We start from the raw sequence: 16,507 nt of genomic DNA, 5'->3' as shown, positions 1-16,507 counted from the left end.
ATAAACCATGTTTGGTAATACATGTGTGTGGCACATTTTTCATACATTTTTGTGTCTAAAACGTGGGCTGCGTTATACTTACACACCATTTTGACCAATTTATCAGAGTCAAATATAGAATCTAAGCTAGAAGGCAACACTTGAGGGAACAATTGGTTACCTGAGAAAATACCATCGAAATAACTTTTGGAAATATATAATTTCCACTGCCATGACATTTGATTTATATTTACATTATGTTTGTTTGTTTATGACTGAATACCTTGAAGGACTGGACGAAGGTCCACAGGAGGATGCGGATAGTTTCTCCTTGTCTCAGGAGCTTGATGAGGCGAGCTGCTCTAAACAGCCTCAGGAAGCTCAAGTTGATGAAATTATTCTATAGCAGAGTAAAAGAAAAAAAGTTAGTTTCTGTGAGAAAAAACACCTTCCACTAAAAAACACAAAATCAAAACCAAAACAAAACAAAAACAACAGTAGTAGAAAGAGAACCGGGGAAGGGCGTCTATCCCAACTAAACCAACATAATTTCTTGTGTTGGATAGAAGTACAAATGAGAAAAAGACAGAGAAAAGGTCAAAAGACAAAAAAGAAATAACAAAAAGAGTTGGAAAAAGAAATACAGAAATTAAAAAGTCTAAAGTTCATCATCCAATCTGGTAAAGCAGAATTTTTTTTTCAGTTTTTTTTTTTTCTTTTAATAGAACCAAATGCACTGATCTCTGGGGGGCAAGCAGGCCACACAAAATGGAGCACGGTGCACTGTGCCTGTCGACCACACCTGTCGACCCAGAAACACACACACACACACACACACACACACACACACACACACACACACACACACACACACACACACACACACACACACACACACACACACACACACACACACACACACTGGAGCATGGCTTTGCGAGGTCTAAATTTGACACTTCAAACTTTAAACTGGGCCAAATTTGGGGGATTCTTGTTCATACAACAGTAACCATTGTGTGTGTGAATTAGACTGACTCTTTGGGTTTCACATTTGTGTTGAACTTTTTTTGAGGATTGGTGTGTGAGTGAGTTGAGGAGGGGAGGACTTGTCGAAAAAAGTGAGTTACTGGTTGAAAAGTTCAAATGGTAACATAAAAACATAACTGGAAGTTCTTGCATATTTACCAGCATTTAGCCCTGACACACTATGGCACTGTGGTCTTGATACGGATTCATTTTGAATGCTTCTTTTTGTGCTTTTTCAGATAAAGTTATGTAATGCATACCAGCCAGACTCCTTTAAAGACATCCTCACATTGTGTGGCTGACAGGCAAGGCAAGTGAGGAGTATGGAGGGGTAGGGTGGGTGGGGGGTGGGTGAAAGGAGGGACTGGCAAACAACCTCATTGCAGGCATAGTTTTTTGCACAGCAGCAAACATTTTGAAGAAAGAACTAACCCACATGCAGACAAGTGGGCGCCAGGGTGGCCAAGCATAAAATAAAATGATTCAAACATTCCCCTAAATATCTGCACTAAAAGTGTTTGATCACATCTGATCAAACCTCTTCATATCCAGCAGAAGCCATACATTTTTATTTGTATGACAAGGAAATTGTCTACATGGGATCCTGAAACTCCAGAAGAGTAACAAACATTCTTTAGATTTGACCTCACTAATGAAATAGATTTCGCTGTTAACCTGTCATTAACGTCATAGCTGACTGAAACTTAAACTGGTCTCCAACGTGAGATGCCAAAAAGTACAAGACTTGATTTTGGCGTCAGAAGATTTTTGATACAAGCTTGGTCAATGGCTATAACAGTCTATGATGAAGGCCTATGGCAGGTCCATTCGGCCTCCAAAAGTGCTCACCAAACTTCTGATTTGTGCTCGTAAAAGAAAGGCATGGCCGGATGTCCTTTATTGCAAACAATGGGCCACATTGAGAGAAGACAGCAATAACTGCTGGGCTGTCCATATTCTTAATCATGATCCTGTCTGAAATAACAAACTTTGTGATGAATGTTAAATATAGAACAAGGTAAGGTCATGTATCAAACTGAATAAATGATTTAAAAGTTTTTTATGTGTTTTGTCATTTAACTATGAGTCACTGAAAAGTAAAGCTGTATATGTCAACCAGGACAAAAATCTAAAAGATCATCATCATCCAGAAAGCGCATGCACTTGGTAGAAGGGTTAAATAGGTCAGGGGGGAGGGAATGATTGGGGGTAAGGAATGGGCACACATGACCAATGAGGATGCAGCAGAAAGCTTTGAGAGATAAATTACAAACCAACCGGATTCTACATGTTTGAAGATGTAGAAGGATGAATGGGGTGGGAGGTTTTTAAAGACATTTTCGGTAAGTTGAAGTACACAGTGAGTGAGTGGGAGACAGTTTTTCAAGAGGGGTTGGTCGTGTGTGTTGTTGGGCAGGGACATGGGGCAAAACACACACCATCACCATCATTATCATCATCATCATCATCACAGCACCACCACCACATGTCATGGCGCAGCACGGATGGAGAACACGATGAAGGATTTCATAGTGCATTTTGATTGGATGGATTTTTATCAGAGGAGGAGGAGGAGGGGGGGAGTGGGCGAAGGGCGCCAACAAAGTAGAGAGGTTTAAAGAAAGCATGTAAAGAGATAGAAGAGGAAGACGGAATCATTATGGGTTTCATTAAAGAGGCTGTGAAACACAAGTTCAGGTCAAACAACAACAGATACAGTGAATCAACTTCTCTTTGATGCCAGCAGAACATCAAGTGACGTGATGGTGTAACCACCAAAAACGCACTTGCTACATAACTAACAACTATTTAATGGATGTTAAATGACTCTCATAAACTCAGCTAGAAACCAAATTTTGCATTTAAGATTTAAAGTAAAAACTGGATTTAGAATATTGGCAGTCACCGGTGTTTTGGTTTAAAGTGTGACCCTGTTAACTAGTGACCCTCAGCCTACAATCACGGAAATGTTCAGCGTAGCAGTTAGCAATTAGCATGGTCACTTTTAACTCCAAAACACCAAACACCTGTAATGGTCAGAACTTGACAGGAGCTGACTCCATGGTTTATAATAATTTCTGGAAACTGAACACAGAATAGTCGGACATTTTTATGAAGACAACAGTTTTGATTCAGTGTTTAAAAAAACACTAACTCCAGAAAGTTATCTCACATTTACAGAAGGATTTTTTTTCAAGTAAATTCAATATTCTACCGTGGATTTTCTTATCATATGAGACTATATTATTACTCATGTCCAAGGTCTTAATCTACAAGAGAACTGTTTTTCCCTGATGTCTGTGTTGATTAACCATGGTTTTGTATTTAAAAAAATGTAAAAAAGAAAAGATATTGCAGTTCTATACAGCTTTTCCAGAAATTAAATGACAATTCCTCGCAAACTGTTGCAGGATTTCTGACTTGCATAAACAAATTTCCTACAAAATTCCTTTTTTTCCTGAAGAATAGCTGCCAATCAGTGTATTGTTACAAGTAAGGCAGTGCTTATATTGTGTTGGAAGATCTCTCTGTCCCTCGTTTGATCAATTGGCTGCTTTTTTTTCTTGCAGCAGTTTGTCAGCAGCATAACCAAGTCTTGTATAATTTTTTAGTTTTGAGGAAGTTTCCATTCCTTGTTCTGATAAATGTAGTACCCTTCCACTAAACCAGGGTGCAGAAGATACCTCTTTAACAAAGCAACCTGCCATTGTCACTGTGTGATCACTCGACATTTTCATCTCATTATCTAGCTTGAGCAGCAGAGATCAGGTGTTCTCAACCACCAGATTAGCTGCCACAAGCCGGCAGAGAATCAAACAGATGTCTGAAATGATCAGTTCACACAGCACTGATAGCAGTAATGTCTGCACAGATAGCTAGGGAGTAAATTGAAGGTGTCCTTAATAAACTGAAAACAAAGTTGCTCTGGAGTTGTCAGTGAAACAAATGATAATTGAGTCAAAGCAAAAAGAGGAGGATTTCAGTGCACGCCTGAGGGATTTCCTGAGTTCATAAATGAATCATTGATTCAATTATAAAAGAAATTAAGAAGAAGAAACAAATCTAAAGCAGCTGACATCAGAGAGAGGCTGAAGTTTTGACTGAATTCTACTTATGTTGAGCCTTATACTTATAACTATATTAACACACATGCTGATGTACAAACAAAACATCACAAATAACATTGAGGTAAATATGAAATGTGTTCACACTCAACATCTGTTAATGATACAGATATCCCCACGTAACCAGTCTGATTTTAACAGTGTGTTCTCTGATTGTTCTGTAAAAAATGAGCTGTGTTAGAGTAAATAAAGAAAAAGGGTCTCTGGTGCTCTTTGGCATGGGGGGTCCAGGTTTAAACTTCTTGAAAAGATCTGAGGCGCCTGGATATCCTGCATGTGTTTAATCTCCCCACAATCAACCTCAGTGTAAAGCCATAGGATACTATGAGTTGCATGTTTTTGTTACAAAGAGATCATTATTTCTCTAAGAAACATACATTCAATGCACAGTATCCTGGTCTGAATCAGTATCTTCATTTTTTCTGTTTTTCATGTTGTCTTGTATGCAATCTGTCTCAAGTATTGTGAAAAACTAATCAGAAATGGCTAGATTATATTGTTCTTTATCTTGATTTTGTATATGTTTTGTATTTCCTGCTTTGATGTGCTTCCTGATCATGTGACTGCTTCTTAACCTTCACAAGAAGCAGCTGGGGAACCACTCTGTATCTGACCTGATAAAGGCTTCACTGAATAAAACACATGTGCTTTAATTCAATGACTGAGTGTCACTGGGGTCTTTTGAAGAAAGAGCCTTTCATGTAAATTTGCTTGATAAAAAGAATTTTAGAAGATTGGTAGATGTTATGTAAATATAAAACTTCTTTTTTGCCATTCATAATCATGCTGTATATCATTTGGTTTTTCTGTGATGCTTTAAGCTACAAATTACACATCCTTTGTTTGTGCAATCATCACAAGAGCTTTTTCTAAAAATGCTAGGAAATGAACAGATACATTGCAAATTAAAGATGAAAAGTCTGTGATAGTTAAGCCTGTTTTTGCTTTCGAGGAGGGATGTGAGAAGCACCAGGTGAGGTTTGGGGGTTGAAGACAACTACAAAACATTACACTAGATGCTTCTATGATTAGACTGGAAGGGGATCAAGTTAACAGAAATAAAATTGAAGGAATTTGTCGAATGAATTTAAAATGTATAGTTACTAAGAACAGTAAAGGTACAGGAATGACCGTGATGAATTGTCTTCTTCGTCCACAGAACCTGTTCCATGTTTTATCAATCGTAATACATCAATTGCACAAACAAGTGTACTCTTGTCCCAACATTCCCAAGCACTTACCCATATTTCTGTTACTAAAATGTCAGTGATACTTCCAAGGACGGACACAAAATCAAAAATGTTCCAGGCATCTTTGAAATAATTCTGTGGGGGAAAGGGAAAAAAGGGAGAGGTATTAAAGAAGACAGAGCGCTGGAACAGTTTACCAATCACATCCTTGGAGGACTGAGGCCAGAGGCCTTTAAGGGACATGCCTCTGGCCAGTGTTGGTGTTGTTACTGTGGAGACAGACTGAATTCAGGGTGATAGCGTGACTGCTGTGTGACATGCTATGCTCAGGGTTGTTCAGGGACAGACGCTCTAGAGCTGTCTACTAAAATAAGCAGGTTTATAAATGAATAATAAGATGATGTTTCCAGCCTCACCAGAGGGCCGAAAGCGATGATCTTCAGGATTGATTCCATGAAGAAAAAGGTTGTAAACACGATGTTAAGGTTCTTTAAGACGTCATCATATGTTTTTGATGCACCATCAAACTGTAGACAGAACAAAGATGGGAAGAGTGTGTAAATAGTACAAGCAAATGGGAAAATAAGAAGTGTGTGTGAGGTGTAAGGTTATAAGGAAACTGCAAACTTTCTCAAGGTAAAGACAGAAGGGCTTGTCCTGTGAGGGATTTTTATGTCCATAAGAGAATTTAATTAGTTCTGTTGGCATCTCTTTTAAAGTATTAAGTTTTATTAGTAAGGGAATACTATTTCAGTAATGAAGTGGAAATCTCATGGCGTCAGAACACAAAGTGGATTTAATGTAAAACTCAACATTTAAGGAGAGAGAAAAAAGAGCCACTGTTACTAATTTGTCACCACAGTAGAAATAAAAAAAACTCACTTACAGAATCTGAACTCTGCTGTTAAAGGTAAGGTCTGCAGGATTTTCATAAATAAATAAAATGCCAACTTTTACGGGAACAATCCTGCTCAATCGTATCCTATGGGCCTGTATGCTTGGTTCGGTTTTATGGGGACATTTCGAAGGGGACAGTAAGCCAATCACAAAGTGCCCCGTGCGCAAGTGACTTAGTGTGCTGAAAATAGCAGGGGAAAGCTAATCAGAGCAGCTACGATTGTCTATGTAGCATAGAAGAAAAACACAACCAAAGTGAATAAAAACCCCGAACAGATTAAGTTTTTTCCTACAGAGGGTGAAGCTTGGTTTGACTTTCACTAGCTTTTGGACACTTGAAGAGCAGCAAGGGACGAAGAACGATGCTAGTTGGCTTTCTGCTAACCAGGTATGTTTTAAATACATACCTATAATGATTAGCTTGTGCTAACATGCCAAGTCAGGTGCATGGCTCTCGAGTCTCTTACATGTAGAAACGCAAGCTTCAGGTGGTTGCAGGGTCAGTGAGCGTGTTTACATAGTCACGGTCAGAGGCTGTGGGTGTGTGCTGCTGCTGGCACTGAGCCAAGGAGGAGGAGCCCAGTTTGAATTTTTGTGTTTACTAACACATAACGAAGATTCCTGCAGATCCTACCTTTAAAGTTAAAAACATATTGCGATTTAACAACTAAGCAAAAAGAAAGAAAATTTGGAAAACTTTAGGCTATTTTTCCCCCAATAAATATGAAAGTTTTGCAGTGGTGTTTATGTCATTGCCATGGTTGACCAAAACAACACTGCAAATCTTTGTTCCATGATGACTGTGAAAAACCTTCCCTGTTCAAAGCTGTGGATGACTGTTCAATAAATAAAGGTAAAAGATCTATATCATATTAAAATACGAGCCGTCAAACTGCTTTCGTTTTGATCACAATCAGTCCCAGACTTTTGGTCATGTCTTACCTTAGAGGAATACTTTTCAAGATCTTAATTTAAAACAATAACAAACACTGTCTCGAAGGTTCCCTAGAATAACCTGAAAGATGGTGCAAACCTAAATAAATTTGCTGAAAGCCTATCAAGGAAAATGTAAGCCCAGTAAGTCAATGAATACAAAAGCTCCAGCCAATCAAAGAACTGAAGTTACTGAAAAGAGAGAAGCGTGTACCTTCATCATGAGAACAATGGTGTTGAGCGCGATCAGAGCCATGATGCTGTACTCAAAGGGGGGCGACACCACAAACTGCCACATACGATATTGAAAGCTGAGTTTATTCTTTGGCATGTGGCGTGTCAGGGGCCGGGCGTTGATAGCAAAATCTATACATGCTCTCTGTGGATGAAGGATAAGGATCAAAGAGGATGTTAACTCCTGTCGCCTTAACTCTTGTAAATGCATTAGCATAAACTACTAAGTCTTTCCACACCTCGTTCTTTTCTAGACTGTAGTCCTCCATCATTTTATCCCCCTGTTCCTGGAACGTGATGATGATGAGAGCCACAAAAATGTTTACGAAGAAGAAAGGAAAGACAACGAAGTACACGACGTAAAAGATGGACATTTCCATCCGGTACCCTGGGCTAGGGCCCTGATTCTCATAGGTGGAGTCCACTGAGTGTTTTAACACGCTGCAAGAGGAACAGAAAATAAAACAGAACGAGAATCATCAGTTATTTGTTTCAGAAGCTCTTTTGTTCTTTGGGGGATGAGGGGGTGGTATAAGTGCACTCACTCTGGCCAGCCTTCTCCCGTGGAGACAGTGAAGAGGGTAAGCAGAGCCCAAGCCACGTTGTCGTAATGGAAATCAAACTTCCTCCACTCACGCTTCTGTGCCTTGACCTCATCATTGTCATAGTCCAAGTATTCGCCCCTGAAAAAAACACAAAGTTTGAAATCAAAACTAATCAGTATTAGTCATTAAAAACAGATCAAATGGCTGCATCTAAATACCCCCTTCTCTGAACACACACTGAAAAGTTAATTTAAGCCTGGCTCATGCAACAGGATTTTCAAAATCAAAGTTTGAAAATTATTTGGGCGGCTCAGACAAGTCTGTGAGCCAATCGTGGGGCTTAAGTTTGATTTGTTGCCCGCTCACACTAGAAGAAGGACCAAATCGAGGTTTAGAGTCCTGTAGTGTAGTCCTGTAGTGTGAGCCTGGCTTTAGTCCACTCTTGAATATCAATTTTCTCTCCTTGCAACAGTTCTTACAATGCCCTGCATCTCCTCTGGGTGGCAGCATCTGCACATCTGTAATGAGCTATTTTCTTAAATAAAGAAGTATCTTTGGCACCAAATGCGTACAGAGTAATTGCTTTGATTGAACTGGATTTAAAGGTTGCTTTTGGGCACCATCCAGTACCAAATCAGTCTGCGTCACGCGCTAAATGAATCTAGGTTTAATATAAAATAATACTATGATACTCTCATTCTTCTTAATAGTATGAAGTTTTAAAAGTTCTGTCATTGGAAAACCTATGCAAAACTGAAGGCCAAATTAACACAACTGAGGGCTATTTGGAAACCCAAAATGCCTGAGTTTGTCAAATATGCTCATGTAGGCTGGAGTTTGAACACAGCCCCCCTGAACTTTGACTTCAACATTTATGAACAATCAATCATTTCTCCACAGGGAGCCTTTTAGATACTTTTGATAATTTCACTACTCCAAATATCCACACGTACTTCTTTACAGTCAGCCCATGTACAGTGCCTACTGTACATGGGTTGACTGGTCCCATGTACAGGTACTTAAAGCTGAATTTACAGAAAGACTAGATAAAGGTCCTTTAAACACACGTTTTTTAAAAAACAACATTTTTTTTGCAGTTGTAGAGCGTAGTTCTGAACCAACCTGCAGTCGCTCTCAAACTCTTTCGATTCATCTGTGCAATAGAAGAATCTGCCTTTGAACAGCTGGACGGCCACCACAGCGAAGATGAACATGAAGAGCATGTACACGATCAAGATGTTCAGCACATTCTTCAGAGAGTTGACCACACAGTCAAACACAGCCTGGAAAGCAGAAACGGAAACATTTACAAAAATATGTTTCAAGTGCATCTTATCACCAATCTGCTTACATACTAAATATAACTTAAGCTTAAATTAACTTTGGGAGAAATATGAAGCTCACTTTGATTTTAAAAGACCAAAAAGGGTTTAAGTCTTAGAGAACTGTTTCATTTTTAAGGGCAGCCTCATTTGCACAAGACATTCAAAATGAATGAATATGAAATGTTGAGTTATGTTTTCTCAACTTTGCCCTTGTCTTTTGACATATTTATGATAGCTGGAAGCATTTCAAAAACCTCCACCAAAATGCTTGTGTCTGTGCTGAGGATAAAAGTGTAGTTTCACACAAACAAAAAGGTTATCTATGCCCCTAAATGCCAACGGGTGACACTTTAGCTTGGAGAAGCAGTATATCATCTTTCAGTCCTGCTTTTTATGTTTTGAGTACTAATGAAGCTCTAGTCTGATCCAAACATCCAAGTCCTGACAACCAGGACTCAAATCTGCGTCCTTGACTCTAGAGCTGGGAAGAGTAAAAGACTGCATTTTTACAGATGTCCAGTTGGAGTTGGCTTCACAAGCAAAGGAGATTCCATGTCTGTCTATATATATATATAGGATGTTTACAGTCTGTTCCCAATAGACTGCTCCATATCTCGTTCCGTAAAGTTGTTATTACTGATAAGAAAGATTTTGTAATTATTCACATGTTGAATGATAGAAAGGCCTGGTGGGAGGTGGTAGTGTGATGTTAACTTCAACTCTTTTCTGTTCTTTTTAGAACAGTTGTCAATGAGTAGAATTTACAATACAACCAATACAATACAATATAATAACAATACAACCACCATGGAAGGCTTAATACTATTTTCTTGAAAACCAATGGGTTATGTGACTAAGGCTATGAATACCATTAATACAGCCTATGCTCAGTTGCAGGAAATGAAGAGAAATTACAAATCTCAAAGCATGTCTTAAAGAATTCAGATTAATCTTACCTTGAGTTTGGGGAGACGTTTGATGGTTTTTAGAGGTCGCAGCACTCTCAACACTCGAAGGGACTTGATTGTACTAATATCTTTGCTCTTGCTGCTTCCCCTGCGAGTCAGCCAAAAAACAATAATAACAGACAGTTAGGGCTCAGAGTGGAGGGATTTACCATTTTCACATGGCATCTGTTTTCCTCTGTAGTTTCAAAAGCCGAGAGACTGCTCTGGCTCTGGTTAGCAAATTGTAAAAATACAGGGAATCTGATAAATCTTATCATTATACCTCTTCCTCATCCAATAGCAAATATAGACTATTAGGGCAATTTTTCAAGTTGAACTTGCTGCCGTCAGACAACAGCCAACGTTGGCCTTCAGCATATCTTTAACTTGAGTGTTGAGTTGTATGAGGAACTCAGAAGTAGGCTAACTCTTATGGTAACCAGCAAATAGTAAAGTAAACTTGAAGATGGTAAAGTTATCTACACTTTTTAGCTAAAATTAGTGCTATTTAATGGGACTGTATGGACCATACGGAAATGCTAGTGTTTCTCTAGACTCTATTTCCCATGAATGCCATCATCCATTGTCTTTTTAACACTACTTTTCTATATTACGCAGTGTAATAATTTGAAAAGTGATATCAAGAAAATTTTCTCAACTCAGTTTACAGTGTAGTTAAGTGTAAAAAGGGTGACTTATAACGTTAGCTTACAAACAGCTTAACCTGTGTTTCAGCCTTTAGCTCAAGTTTTAGCCTTAAGCTTGTGCTCTATCACTCTAACGTGTGGCTTTGTTCTTCTCTTTTTTCCTTTTCCTTTCTGACAGTTCAGCTTCAGTGTCCACTATTACTACAAAATAAATCCAAGAAATCCTTTTCAGCAGGGTAAAACACAGATTTCTCCTCGCTGCCAAACTTTGTCGACTGGCATGGTGTTGTCATAGAGACTTCTGTATGCTATAAATCAGTCCAGTCTTGGATTACCTGACTACAGATACTGAGAAATAGAATTTGAAAATAAACAATTTTGATGCTAATTATCTCCTTTTAAATAATGGATTACAATCACACATAAATCTATAGGTGGGACTTCTTCAACATCACTTAGAAACTCCTCACAGGGACTTTAACATTACTGTTTGCTAGAAAGTAATTGACTGCTACTATCAGGTTTTGTGGCTGAAATTTTGGGGCCTTTCTGTTATGCGTTTTGTTTAAAATTAGCATTTATCACTTTCCAGCAAACAAGTAAAAATTTCATACAAGTTTTACATAAAACAATATAACTACAGCATTTGGGATTCCCAGCCTGAACGTGTCGTGAGAGGAAAACAGCTGCCGAGTGAAAACGATAAATTAGGACATAAAAAAAACAGAAACAACTACTACTAAACCCTCTACTAATATCATCAACTGTTTTGATACAAGTGACTGAGGGATATAAGTTATATCAATCATAACCAATGTAATGAAAGACATTAACTGATGAAATCACAATTTTACTTAAAGTACATGGCATCAGGTACAGTTTTTTTATTCTGCAGAAAAAGAAACATTTAAGTGCACGTCAAACATGAAACCAGTGGTAGTCCATGTTGGTTTCATGGACATCAAGAAGCAGCCTTTTTTAATCTTTCATCATAATCACCATCATCGTCATCATCATACAGTTAACATTCAGTCGTTTAATATCCACAGGCATCTCCCGGCAGAGTGCCCAGCCAAACCTCTTTCTTTCTTTTTCAGTCAAACGCTGTTTGTGGTTCTTCGGAAGAAATGGAAGTTTAAGATGTAGACACATGAGGTTTAGAAGTATTGCATGTCTAAGATTATGTACATATAATCCTGAGTCTGGTTTTGTTTCACATAGCTTCCTTTCATTTAAATCTAGATTTAGGAAAAGTTTAGGAAAAGGAGATGGAAGCTATGTGAGACTCCTAGGACATGTGATGCCTTTTGCAAAACCTGGTATCACATGTCAAACAACACCAACAAACACTTTGCACAAATAGCGTCACTGATCCATGAGAGCGACAGCAGGGATCAAGAACGGATCGAAAGACAAACTCTCTCAGTTGTGAATTTAATGCTTGGAACTACCTAACTGAACGTTTTGCTTATGATTTGTACGCCCATAAACCAATTTCATAGGAGGAAAATTGGGGTGTCAAGGGAGTCAATAGCCGAGTTGATCTTTACTGTAAGTGGATGGGTAATTTAAGAATAAAAAAAAGAAGAGGCATGAGGTGCTTGGACACCTGCCAGACATGAGCAGAAGAGCGGTCATCCATCAAGGCTCAATCTTTGAATATGAACTCAGTTCCCGTGGCAGGAAACGGAAGACAATTCAATTCTAGGCTGATTGATTGAGTCTCTCTCTCTCTCTCTCTCTCTCTCTCCCTGTGTGTGTGTGTGTGTGTGTGAGAGAGAGAAAGAGAGGAAGAGAGAGAGACTCAATCGATAATCAATAGGCCTCTTTCCTCTTAAGTTGAGCAGGACTGAGGTCTCTCAGCTGGAGAGTATTAGAGTAAAGCCCAGTAAGGCCAGTGGTGTTTAAAATTAAAACATCCTGACACACACACACACACACACACACACACACACACACACACACACACACACACACACACACACACACACACACACACACACACACACACACACACACACTCTTCATTAATAGGGCAACTGCTCTTTGAGTTTCAGGTTGGCTCTTCAAGCATGTTGGCACTGCTGAGCTGAAATGGGGCTTTCTTTAAATTTCTTTAGGTGAATATCAAACATCTGACACCTGTAAGACTTCACAGTGGCTGTAAAAGCTTTGATGTGTTTATTCTTTAAACACAGCAGTTGCTAACAATTTGGATCTCTGTCTACAGAGTTGCCAAAAATGATAGATTTTGTTGTGGGAATACCTGATTTTGTCAAAATTGTACAAGAATTTTCATCTGATAACCATAAAAAGTCAAACACATTATATTTTTGACTGAATGTCCAATATGCGAGTGGTCTCACTTTAAGAGGATACACAAAAACTAATGCAACTCTGCATCTTTGTAATGGTGCAGTGTATTTTGGGGAGATTGAAGTTCAAGACATTCAGTAACACAAAAAACTTTGTACAGCCACCTTAAAACCTGTCATGGTGCAACTGTTTGATGACCGAACAATTTAGATAAGCCTAGGTTAGGTGGAGTGTCACTTCAACTCAAACTCTTTGAGAAGTGAATGACACACAACTTTTAGGGCTTCTTTTCCTTCCATAAAACCTTTGAGTATCAAATCAAACCTCTAAAATTAAACTTATAAAGAAGCTATTGTGCTTTCCAGACGGTTTTCTATGGTATGTGGAGTATAGTTGATGATACAATGTGGCAGCAATGAGCCGAACGAGCAGAAGAACAAAGAAAGAAAGAGAGAGAAGCCAATTTGATTCGGTTGGTGGAGAGGAGGGGCAGAGTGGAGGAGTAGGAGGAGAGGGGAGCATGAGGAAGAACTTTACCGGGTGGTGCTCCTGTTGAGTTTCACCGATGGTGGAGACAGCGAGAGTCAGTGAAAGCGACAGAAAGAAAGACAGTAACAGAGACAGAAACAGGAGAAAAAAAGGAGGGGTAGAAAGGGAAAAGAGAGGAAGGAGGAGAAAACACATAGACAGACAGACAGACAGACAGACAGACATAAACAGGGACACACATAGATAGAGAGGAAGACCAACAGGAACACACACATGACAAGAGAGAGGGGGTTTGGCAGAAACAGGAAAAAAAAGTACATCCATATGAGAGACAGACAAAGAAGGAAGGACAGCAAGATGGACATACCTGCTTGGAAATCCCCCCACCCACTCATCTACACACAATACTCAGTCTCCCTAGTCTGGCAAGTTACATCAGCTGTGTGTTTCAAGTTTTCCATCTCACATTGTACATTTTACCTATCTCAGGTGTATGCACACTGCAAAATGCATCAGTTTATTTACTGATACCTCACTGAGTTTATAAGATCTTTTTTTTTTCCTCAAGCACAAATAAAACAATCATTGAGGCACATGAATCTTCATAAAAAGAGCCCATGGTAAAGACTAAAACTATATTTTCCTGTAATGTACCTACAACAGGCTGTAGCAGTGTGTAAATGGTCTTAAAAGGAACCCTGCACAATCTGAACAATATTTCTGTGCTTTGAACTTCTGTTTTAAAAGATAACTTAGCTTATGTGTTAAAGCTGTTTGTGTGTTTACAAATTTACAGCTTTTAGATTTTAGCATTTATAATCCCTGCTGAAAAATTTATGTACTAAGTGTACTAAAATTTAGCATACTTTTGCATACTTAAAGCCACACTTATTATCAATATACTTCATTAAGTTGTAATACAGCTCAACTTAAAGTTTGTTTAGTGTACTTTTAAGTGCTTAAGTTGAACTACTTAAAGTATATTTTGTATACTTGAAGTATTTAACTTAATATGTACTAATATATGTTTATTAAGTTAAATCAAAGAATATTTTGTTTGTATTTAAAATACATTAAAATTATTTTTAGTGTCTTAAAAATATATTAGCTTTGTACTTTCAGTATATTCCTACTATGGTAATAATACGCTTAATTATACTATTGGCCTCTTCCAAATACCAAGAGAGCATATTCAGCAGTTAATAATCTGCACAATCTTGCAAATATATTACCAGTATACCACAGGCTGAAAGACGAGTGTTTTGTCATAGAAATGCTATTTAACTGTTTCAATAAGAATGTCCTGAGGTAAAGGCACAAATAGCGACATAATTAATTCAAATATCACTTAAAATGCACCTGACTTAAGATTACAGTTTTGATATTAAAATATGTACTTTAAAGTATCCTTTCAGTGTACGTTACTTTGTTTTAAAAATACCAAAAGTATATGTAAAATCAAATTTTGAATTAGTACACTTAAACACAATACACTTGACTTTTACTTGAAGTATATTTTTGTGTAATATATTTTTAGAAAGTGCATTTTAGCGTAACTATTTTAAAATGTATTAAAAGTGTTAGCGTTAAAGCATGATGCTAGTATACTTTTTATATATGAACAAAAAGTACAATTTGTGTAAATACATTTTCAATATACTTTTGAAAAAATGAATATAACTGAAATACAATAAAGTACTTTTTTTTTTCCACCAGGGATCTTCTACGTTGAGCTCAGCATTGGATTTTGAATAGTTTGGCTTGAATAAGAAAAAGTGAAATGTGTATAACTTTATGGGTTAAATACCATTTTTTTTCTTTATGAAGTGGTTTTTCTTAAATCCATCGTAATTGTTGTACTACAGGCTAAGATCAGTTAAAAATCACTTTGAATAAAGTACTTAAAATGTATCATAAATACATTTACGCCCAACCTTATTGCTTCAGGTTATATTTGGTCATTAGATAACATCACGTTACGTCATCATTATCTCTCAAGTAGCTTCTGAAGACCTATAATAAAAGCCTCCAGTGAAATCTGGCCCCTCTGCTTGTACAAAGCCTCCTTCCCTCCTGGCAGTCTTCTTCAGTGCTACACCAGCTCTATGAAGAATTACCTTCACGGTTGGAAGAAGAATCTCGATTGCTGTATCCATTTACACCGATTCTTATCTTATCACATCATAATGATCAATTAGACCAAGCCTACAGCACAAATTGCCCTCATTAGATGTGCAATAGTGGGTTTTTATCAAAGCTCTACTGCATGCAAGTCTGCACAGGGGCAGGAACAAAAGGCTGGTTCCAGGTTTTCTTGACACGTTTAGACATGTAGGGATACACTCAGGACATCCATCATGAGTGGAGACTCAAGAAACCAGGATTTGTGTGTAATATTTCATACACACACACCATGAGCAGAAATAAAAAATGCATCTCACAGAGTACTGCAACAGCATGCAGTTCCCTGTTTTTCATTCAGAGTTTATCTGGAGAATGAAAGGAGCCAGAAGCTGTGTGTGTGTGTGTGTGTGTGTGTGTGTGTGTGTGTGTGTGTGTGTGTGTGTGTGTGTGTGTGTGTGTGTGTTTTAAACCCTTAAATGTAAGCCATTGCACTGTGACCATGCTAGCACTCTGTCCCGCACAATGGTTCTGTCATGTACCTGTTTAGGGAAAATTTCATGCGTCAGAGTGAAAATTCAAAAAGTGACCAAAGTCTTTGCCCCGAGGAAGCAAATCTGCAGTGTAGCTCAGCTTTAGAGCAGATGGTGGGAGCGAGGAGGCAAAGGAGGAGAGATGATAAGAGGTTGAGACAAGGTGGAGATTAGAGGCGAAGGTAAAGGGACCAATGTAG

General features: G+C 38.2%; 1 protein-coding gene across 14 annotated transcripts in view; it reads right to left on the bottom strand.

Moving 5' to 3' along the window:
* The window catches only part of cacna1ab (calcium channel, voltage-dependent, P/Q type, alpha 1A subunit, b), a 201,441-nt gene that overhangs the window by 40,480 nt on the left and 144,454 nt on the right, over positions 1-16,507 (bottom strand). For all 14 annotated transcript variants that reach the window (XM_074665510.1, XM_074665511.1, XM_074665515.1 and 11 more), the window contains exons 27-34: positions 10,211-10,310; positions 9,052-9,212; positions 7,930-8,067; positions 7,624-7,825; positions 7,365-7,529; positions 5,737-5,847; positions 5,372-5,455; positions 263-379 (exon numbers count right to left, since the gene is read on the bottom strand). In XM_074665510.1, the coding sequence (XP_074521611.1) occupies positions 263-379; positions 5,372-5,455; positions 5,737-5,847; positions 7,365-7,529; positions 7,624-7,825; positions 7,930-8,067; positions 9,052-9,212; positions 10,211-10,310 (1,078 nt within the window). The remainder of the gene's footprint in view (positions 1-262; positions 380-5,371; positions 5,456-5,736; positions 5,848-7,364; positions 7,530-7,623; positions 7,826-7,929; positions 8,068-9,051; positions 9,213-10,210; positions 10,311-16,507) is intronic.

Source organism: Halichoeres trimaculatus, unplaced genomic scaffold (assembly GCF_033239565.1).
Source record: "Halichoeres trimaculatus isolate MK-OKI-2021-1 unplaced genomic scaffold, fHalTri1.1 fHalTri1_scaffold_2, whole genome shotgun sequence".
Classification (NCBI taxonomy): Eukaryota; Metazoa; Chordata; class Actinopteri; order Labriformes; family Labridae; genus Halichoeres; species Halichoeres trimaculatus.
The sequence above is the reverse complement of the archived record's forward strand: the minus strand, read 5'-3'. Positions and strand labels throughout refer to the sequence as shown.